Source organism: Dysidea avara, chromosome 7 (genome assembly GCF_963678975.1).
Source record: "Dysidea avara chromosome 7, odDysAvar1.4, whole genome shotgun sequence".
NCBI classification, from domain to species: domain Eukaryota; kingdom Metazoa; phylum Porifera; class Demospongiae; order Dictyoceratida; family Dysideidae; genus Dysidea; species Dysidea avara.
The window spans coordinates 24495948-24506023 of NC_089278.1; the positions used below are offsets into that span (position 1 = coordinate 24495948).

General features: G+C 35.6%; 1 protein-coding gene across 1 annotated transcript; it reads right to left on the reverse strand.

Annotated features, from left to right (window-relative positions):
- Positions 1–5518: 5518 nt before the first annotated feature.
- Positions 5519–7802, reverse strand: LOC136259886 (E-selectin-like). Its single transcript, XM_066053442.1, has 5 exons — positions 7664–7802; positions 7256–7450; positions 7006–7194; positions 6252–6440; positions 5519–5795 (listed from the first exon to the last, which is right to left on the reverse strand). The coding sequence occupies exons 1-5, from the start codon at positions 7713–7715 to the stop codon at positions 5674–5676; spliced, it is 747 nt and encodes a 248-aa protein (XP_065909514.1). The 5' UTR covers positions 7716–7802; the 3' UTR covers positions 5519–5673.
- Positions 7803–10076: the final 2274 nt, after the last annotated feature.

Sequence of the window (10076 nt, forward strand, 5' to 3'; positions counted from 1 at the left end):
AGAGCATTACTAGCTATGTTGTTAAAACTAAGACAAGAAATTTACAATTTTAAAATAGGCTGACTGCTATATTAGAGTTATCGACTGCTCTATCAGAGTATCTTTATCTTTTTAGTATTGACCAGCCAATGTGCCCACAGTTGTAAGGAATTCAAAGCATTGGAGGATCCCTTTGTGGAGGAGCCATACTTCTTTTGATTAAACACTAAACCTTGTCAGGATAAAACAATGATCAATTACGTGCAACTCATGAAAAATATGCATTCATTCATTGTAAACTCATTTGAACCAAAGTCAAAGCAGCTGTCACCCAGCACTTTTGTGAGTACTAAGCACCTCTAAAATGATAATCATGGTGTTGGTGTTTAAGACATCCGTAGCCTTTTAAACAGCTTTTAAGATCTGCAAAGGCCATGGTAAAAATCGACAGTGAAAGAGGTGATTATTTGCTGGTTAAAAATACAGCAGCTATATAGTTAACAGGTGAATCCCAACTACCTACAACTTAGCCTGTTTGTGCCCCTCCCTTTGCCAGCTCCTGGATCCACCCCTGTAAAGACCACCATTCTCTCCAAGAAAAGACTTGTGTTTATAAGCACTGAATTAATGATTCTAAATCAACAAATTACAATATGTAATGTCAGTATCAACACAACAATAGCTATATACCAATTAGCTATTATGTTTCTATCAAACTACACACTAATACTGGTCACTAGTAGTGTTATAATTCACTATTATTGTTTCAGTATCACACCACACCACAACACTTAATGGTTGATAATTGAATTGCAATGTATGAAAAACAGTACTGAGTGTCATACATCAGAAAAGAAATATATAGACAAGAACTAGTTTTGAGCCTTTACATAGCAAGAGCACTTGAAGGCTGTACTACTAATCATCATCCCTATTTAAACCCATAGAACAATGCTAGAAGAATTGTACATGTACGTATTTTAACTATGACCAACAAAATTTATGAATGAGCCAGTGTAGGATTTCTTCTTTGGGAGGGAATTAGGAATACGGGGAGTGACTGTGAAAGTCGGTCTACATATATAGCTGGCTACACATTCATAATTATATAAAACAATTCAAATAGTTGCCAGACTATTGTAGTTAGTCAGTTAATTGGTAGAGCTTGATGCATGAGTGTTGTAATGATGACAATGATGTAAAATCATGTGCACCTCATGTGTACACAATCATTCCAATAGTAGCAAACTGTGTATGTTGAATTTGTTGAAACACAATTTGAGACATGACATTATATTGGCTGTTGTATGATACCACAATGCACTAACAAACTAAAAGATGTCTTCCAAGAAAATGTTTAAAACTTGAGATTGATAGGCCATACTTAAAAGGCCATAAGGCCAAAAGGCCATAATAGGCCATACTTAAAACAAGGAAAAAAATCTGCTTGTATTATTGCTGGCTGTGCATAGCTACCAAGGGCGGATCCAGACTTTTAAAAAGGGGGGTTCCACTTTGGTGACAATAGCTGCCCCTCACCATAGACGCCCTGCCCTCACCAACTGTATGTATAACTAGATACATATAGCTTGCTACACTGCTCCTCATCCTCAAAAGACTACTGTGACTGCTCTATTAGAGTATCTCGATTTGACTGCTCTATTAGAGTATAATAGGCTCTTTAAAAAGGGGGGTTCCGTGGAACCCTTTGACCCCCCCCTGGATCCGCCCCTGGATACCCTTTCTGAGGTTGAATTTAGAGACAATTTTGAGAGTTGAGTCACTTGAGTGTGCTGTTTTGAAAACAATTAAGCTTAAACTAGATAATGCTCATTTTTTCACAGCTTGGCTGTTTTTGTGTGGATATATATATAGGAATTTTTTGAGTTGCATATGTACGTACCCTAGGATTTTTTTAATTAGACCACCTGGTTACTGAATCTGGAGAGCTATTTAAGGTTGTGTTTGCAGGAAATTTTTACATATTCAACACTCTGAGATTGAATCTGAGGGCATCTTTTGGTAGTTATTTTGTGTGCCATTTTAAAAGGTGTTGTGGTTACTTACAGTTGTAGGAGAGTCTGCAATTTTAGGACCCCCCCCCAACAGCCTGTCTAACATACTGTTATTTTTAGTCTTCCACAAAGAATATTCTGAAAAAGGAAGTAACCCACCAAATGCAATTTAAGAGAGGTGCAGAAGGACTAACATCAAGTCTATCTAAGTTACAAATGGTAAGTCACTTAATGTTATTCTATAACAAAAGAACATTGTTTACATGCTACAAAAAAATCCTGGTGATAGGTACAGAGGGCACATGCTATGTACACATTATCAAGAAAAATGAATGTATGATTCACGAGGGTGCACAGCTGAGATGAGTCTGGTAATGATGCTGTATAGAAGGAGGGAAATTAAAGGTAGTGCTTATAATTGTGTCACTATAACTGCATCTATTGAGAAATAATAGGAATTTTCTGCACTGAAGATTTTCAACTGGTAACACATGAAGAAGGTAGCTATGTAATCTGTGGGAATTTGCTGATGACACAATATTATATCGTTGCATTTCTTCACTATCTGACTGGACTTTGCTGCAGACTGATTTGGATAATTTTATGAACTGGTATGTAACTTAATTGGCATTCATCTGTGAACATTGACAAATGCAAACATATGACTATTGGCAATAGTTCAAATAGACAATACTCATTATCTACAAACGTTGATGTTTCTATAATTTAACAGTGTACTGAAGAGTCTGATTTGGGTGATACATTTACTTAAAATTTTTCCATCATATCACTAATGCAATTCGTAAAGCATCTAAAATGGTTGGAATTATTTATCATACATTTCATGTACTCACTCCACACACTTTACATTTGTTGTACACATCTCTTGTAAGACCGCATTTAGACTATGCATGCGTTGTTTGACAACCTCATCTTCTTAAAGATACCAGCACACTGGAAGCTGTTCAAAGAAGAGTTACTACATTGTCACCTAATCTTGCACACCTGACTTATTCTGACAGACTGAAATATTTAAACCTGCCCTCATTGTATTATAGAAGTTTGAGGATGGATATGATCATAACATATAGTGTATATACCAATTGATGCGTTTTTTCAATACAACACCTGCTGTACAAGATCGAATGGACTGAAGTTCTTGAAGCCTCATGTGAAAACAAATATAAAGAAAAATATAGTTTTGCTGTGAGGGTAATAAATGATAGGAATTCTTTACCATCTGACATTGTTATGGCCACTAACATTAATTCTTTTAATGGATGTACATTGGACAAACCGTAGATTTACTATATTGTAATGTGTGGTATTATGCTTTTCAGAACCACTAATAAATTTTTAAAAAATGAAGTAGGGAAGATTAGATAAATGATACAGTTAGTGCTAATGTAGCATCCAAATGAATACGATCAGAAATGTGTTTAAAATTTACCACTATGACTCAGGATTTTGTGGAATGTGTGAAATTGCATCTTATATGGTAGATGAAGCCACCATCAGTTAATACCACAAGTTACTTTGGTATATCAGTTCAGTTTGACAGTTTTACATTTCTCATGACCAGGTATATAAGCTATCTAATCCAAAACAGCCAAGCTGTAAAAAAGAGTGTAGCCCTCAAAAAAAGCTATGGTGAAAAAAAAGTGAAATCCAAGGTGGCGGCCAAGAAACGGCTGTGATGGTACGTAGGTTAATGGTAAAAATTTTAATAATGGAAATTCAGGTGAATTTTGTGCCAGCAGCGCAAAATTCACTTGAATTGTTGTTATTAAAATTTTTACCATTAACCTACCATCACAGCCATTTCTTGGCCGCCACCTTCGATTTCACTTTTTTTTTCACCATAGCCTTTCTGAGGGCCGCACACTTTTTTTACAGCTTGGTTGTTTTGGATTAGATAAGCAATACTGTATAATATGCGAATTCAAGATAGCTATAAGCACGCATTCTGGTAGACCTGAACTGAAACTGTAGTATTTTTGTATGGCTTATCAGGCAACCACTTACATGCAAAAGAATTAATGCATTAGCAGAATTTCGTTCCACTTTATTTTATTATCTACTTAGGAAGCACCTCCATTGCTGCCAGCACATACAAGTGGCAGGTACTACATGAAATGGACTCAACTGGCAAAGCTTCCTGTTCCAATGTATGCTCCATTTGTCACAGTACAAGGCCAGAAGGTTTATGTTGCTGTACAGTTGATTTGCATCTAGTGTATGTCTATGTTACCTACAATGAAAAGTTACCACTGTTATGGTATTCCTCACATCATCGGTGGCAAGTTGACTGTTATTGGTGGAATGTTGTCTGCTACAAAGAAAAGGACCAATAAAGTTTCCACATTTGATACACTTGGACATCTTATTATCCTAACCTTCTCTCAGATAGGTATAAACCAGTAGTGACTACACACTTGGAGCATGTCATTGTTACTGGAGGAATGAAAGATGATCGTGGCACACAAATTCATAATGATATTGAGGTCTTTATCTGGATTGAGAACTCATGCCAAAGAAAAGTGTCTGTTACTCTCCCTGGCCCATCTATGGCTTTATCCCTATTATTGCTGATAACCATTGTCCATAGTGGGTTATGATGGTCCTGAAATAAAACCAAACAAAGGTGCCAGATAGCAGATAAAACTATCATAGGAGCTATTGGCCAAAAGAAGATGAAGCACACTCCCATGTGGATTGCACTGACTGAAGCTACTTACTGGGAAACAGCCCTAGTCCCAAATGCATCCCCACCAGTGGTAGTTGGTAGACTTGGTTGGCATGGATTATCACCAATATCAGATATTAAGATGTATGATGCTTCTACCAAGTCTTGGACTAATATTGCTTTATTGCCATCAGCTAGATCCAGAGCAGGTGTAGCAGCAGTAAACAGCAATGCTATAATAGTTATTGGAGGATGCACTAAAGCAGATAGTGTAAGCAGTGCTTTATCATCAAGTCTGGCCACAGTGGAACCTGGGCAAGCACAATTAATGTAATCACAACTGTTGTAACTTCATTTGTAGTTAAGCCCCATTACTTTGCATAAACCATTATTTTACATTATTTACTTCGTGATAAATTTATAGTTACAGCTGTGCCATAGATTCTGATTTTGGTGTGCTTTTCTAGGTGCAGAAATTTTCAGCAGGAGCTTGGTAGCCAACAAAGCTTATTTTAGCATCTGTGGTAATTCAGCAAAAACAGTGATCGTGCAATCCAGCTTTCTCAATGATTACAGAATACATTTTAAATATAAAAAATGTTGTTAGTTTATTTGGTGGTCATGTACTGCTATCTATAAACAAGTCTGTTACATATTTGGAAGCGCTTCATGTTATGATGCCCTCCTGTATGTTGGAACTTAACTGTAGTAAGTAGTATTCAATGTATCTACTTTATTTTCAGTTAATGAGTATGTTTAATGTTCACTGTAATTTAATACAAAAAGTTCACCATTCCAATCAAAAACTGAACAGAAATGTTTGTTCACCAACTGCTTTCTTTATAAATTATACACACTGAAAGATATGAATCAAAATCACTAATAGTTCAAGTTCACAAAAATATTATGTGTGCATAACTATATGTTTATAATAATTTTTATATGTGTGAGTATCAGTTTGTAGTAATGGTACAACTTCAGTGCAGCCCACAGTTACTTGATCTTTGCACCACCATATACGTGCTTGTATAAGATGATGAGAACTATAGCCACCAACATACCCAGCAGCAGAAATATGATTGCCACAATCAAAATAGTAAATGGTGAAATTAAACCTAAAACAACACAAAATTTATTTGATTGCAACACACAGGGGTGACAGAGAAGGGGGCTATATAGGTCAAATGAATACTAATATAAAAATGCCTCAAGATTGAGATACCCTAATAGAGCAGTCACCCTATTACAATAGTCAAGCTAGCATTCTGATAAACTGCAAAAATCACTCTAGATTCAATCTCAGAGGGCCTAGTTATTCCCTGCCCTCAGATTGGAATACTTACAAGACATGTCATCCCCTGGTTACACCCATCCCCCTTTAAATAAATGTGTCTCCTCCACCCTTGGCCTCACAGTCACACATTTAACCATAAGTGGAAGGATAATCTGTACAACAGCTGAAACAGTAATGCAAGGAATACTATAATGCTCCTCTAATATGTCATGTACAAAAAATAACTATATAAGTTGAACAATAAGGTTTGAATTTAACTGAAGTATTTAATACATACCATGAGAAGAGATTACAGCATGAGAAGGACTCAGTGTTGGTATAGTGGTGGTAAACACACCGACAATATTGAGTAAACTTGATGTGGTTGTCATTGCTGTCTGAAGAGGTTCAATAATGCTGTTCGGATCAAGTGTAGTCCTGTGATCATCTTCAGGACTAGTATACTCCTTTGGTAGTGCAGTAGTAACTATAATGGTAATTTTTACACATAGATTTAAGAATATGTGAGTTTGTGTGGAGCTATGGCTGCAGTGTATAACAGCATTGCATTTCTACTAGCAAACTACACTGAGGTAGCTCCTGTATAATTATTTATGACTGAATTTGACAAAACCAGGCTCCCACATACATCCAGTCTTATGAGAGATCACAATTCTATATAGGAATATGCCATCAGCTTAACATTTTCAATGTTATGGAAGCATTGCGTGAAACTTTCAGGTTAACGGAATGCTGGTAAGTCATGTTACAGTTGGTCAAAGTCAAGGAATTGGATGTGTGTGGAATCCTGGTTTTGTCAAATTCGGTCACATTTTATGATGAAAGCAATAAGCCTGGAATCATTTTTATGCATGTAGGTGACTTCCTCTGGTTCACTGCTTATTTACTTAAAATTCCTATATTTTCCTTTCACTTGTAATAATAAACTCCATCACCTCCAAGTGAACAGTTCACTACTCCATTAGCTATAAAAGTGATGGACAGGTAATTATTAAAGTAACTAAACACATACATAGTCTGGTGTTGGATACCTTTTCTACAAAGAGGTGCAATGCCACTCCAGGTCCTATCACTCTGACAGATCATAGAGTTACTACTACCAGTTAACACATAACCAGTGTTACATGTGAATATACAAGTGTCACTGTAGTAATAGTTTCTGTCATTTCCAGATGAACAAATGATCAGTCCATTAGGATTAGTAGGTTGTGGACAGTGCACTGCCGTGACAAGGTGTATGCCATAATACTACAATACTATGTAGCAACTATGTATATGTACCTCTTTGACACACATTGTTACTACCGCTCCAGCTCCCATTACTCTGACAGGTCCTAGTGTCACTACCAGTTAACTCATAACCAGTGTTACATGTGAAACTACAAGTGTCTCCCTCATAACCCCCTCTCATACTACCAGAACTACATGACATCATCTCTCCATTGGATGGTGTTGCTAGGATGTCGCACTTAATGACTGTAAAAAATAAATATTAACTACTTGGTGTTTTAAAAAAATCCATGTTTTGGTACTAGGCAATCATATGCATTTGCCAAGCATATTTTAATTGTCTTAGTTTCAAGATAACATTACAGGAAGCATAAGGAAGTGTGAAGACTCCCAAGCACTTATAAGCCCACAATAGAGACAAAGATGCTTTAAAATGATTTAACTAATTATATTGTTTACCTATAGTGCATGTGGCAGAAGTCTGACATAATGTTCCACAATCACACTCCATTTCTAAAAACTTTGCCTTAACTTGATAACTACACACTGTTCCATTGATAAGATTATGTATCTGGAAGTGATCATAGGTATATTGTCTATGATACTATCAAAGAAAAAATGAAAATAAACATGTAAGAAATATGTAGCAAGTAAACAAACTTGATTTCTCAATCATCTCTGTCTGCATCATGATGCCTCAAATTTCATATATTACTGCTATTAATCACATGTAGGGGTGGATTTGAGGGTTCTGAGATTTTCAGAAAAACTAATTAAGTATATATAATAATATTCACTTTGCAAAAATATCAACTCGAAATATTCTAATAGAGCAGTCAGCCGCCCTAATAGAACACTCACATCTATATAATATAAAGCTGAAGAGCCATCTGTCTGTGACTGTCTTGCATTCCTTTGGTGTTCAATGATTATCATCACTGCATGTATCAGTGTGAATTTTGCATCAAGCAAAGCGCTTATTCTCATTATTTCTTTTAAATGAAGTTTCTAATTACCGATGTTCGTTGTTTAGAGCATGTTAAATGTGAGGGTGTAGAGCAAAACTCACTTGAATTCTTTCTATAAACCACATGCAAACCACAAGTAAACACCTATTCCATTCAACTTAAGCATGCCTTTATTAACAACTATTAAAAATACTATAACCACAAGTTATGTGGTAGAGCTTGAACTTGAAACTGCTAGGGTGTGAGATCGAATCCAAGTTGTGTTGGTTTTTTCTTCTTGCTTTTCAACAAAGGCAGTAAAGGTCTAGGATAGTCTTATGTTGCAGTGGTTCAAAGCACTAAAAGAAGGCCTCTCCATTGAAATGCAAACAAAAGTGGATTGATCAAGTTTGTCTTGCTACACATTCAACATGTATACTTAATAAAATTCTATGACATAACAACTCATTATGTAATTATAATCCACACAAAAACAGCCAAGCTGTGAAAAAATGGTGTGACCTTAAAAGCCTGGGTGAAAAAAGTTGTGAAATCTAAGGTGGCAGCCAAGAAATAGCTGCACTGATGTTAATACTGATAAATTTTAACAATGCACACAGCCATTATTAATCTTAACATTACTGCAGCCATTTCTTGGCTGCCACATTTGATTTTACAACTTTTTTCACCCAGGCTTTTTAAGGCTGCACCATTATTCACAGCTTGACTGTTTTTGTGTGGACATTTTGTGCTTTATAAGGCCCCAAAACCAGCCCATGGCTGACTTTGGGGTTTGCTTTTACTTGCATTTCTTCTTTCTATACAGATGTAATGATGATTATTGAAGACAGACATATAAATGTATTGTATTGCATGATTTATTTCAATATTAATTTTGGTAATATTATTGTATATAATACTCTAATAAAGTGCACATTTTTTTGAAGACTTCTAATAGAACATACATAGAATGTTCTAGAATTTCTATTGATAGATCTACGAAATTACAAAAGTTTATTTATAATCAGATTTAAATTTGAATTTTCATTTATAAAGCAGAAATTAAGTGAGGTGGTCAGCCAAGATAGCAGTTGTTCATTGGTTAAGGATGCGGGGTTGCATGTTGCAGTGCCTTAGAGTGTTAGTCTTAGTATAGTTTGACACAGTGCATGTACTTTACACTAGAGCATGGGATAGTGGTAGGATTGATTGTCTTGATGTAATGTACAGTAGATCTGATGCATATTTGTACAAACGCTTCAAACCATGTAGACTCTGTTAAATATGGCTATATTGTTTACCTATACTTTACTTACATCTGTGCTTCTGACAACTACAACTGTACCATTCTGATGATGTACACAATTTCCAGATAAATACCATCCATCCAGATAGTTGACCGAGAGAGGAGGCTTCATCTCAAACTTAGCTGTTCCTTTATGCGAACAATTTCCAATCATTTCAAGATCAATGAATTCTACACAACAAAACATACTACTGCAATTTCCTTTTTTTTGTTGTAAAATAATGTTTGTATGCAAAACTTGTACAAAAATATCTTACACGAAAAACATCAAACTACTCTAATAGGGCAGTAAATCATATGAGAATATTTTTTACACGAAAATTTTTATCACGAATTTTTTTTGCACAAATATAGCAAATTATACATGATCTGTATCACTACAAATCTCAGTGTGCATAATGCATAATAGATGATATTATGAGAACAATTAAAATACAGTCCATTAATTCACAGTATAATTTGGAGTCTTTAGTATCTGTAAGCTGTAAATCACATAGACTGGAAACTGTAGTACAGCAAGGGCTCTACTATGAGCACAAGGGTCACTATCCAACTAACTATAGGGATCCACAAGGAGGCTTATAATTAAGCCTATAAATACAGAAAGTCGGAATTTTGT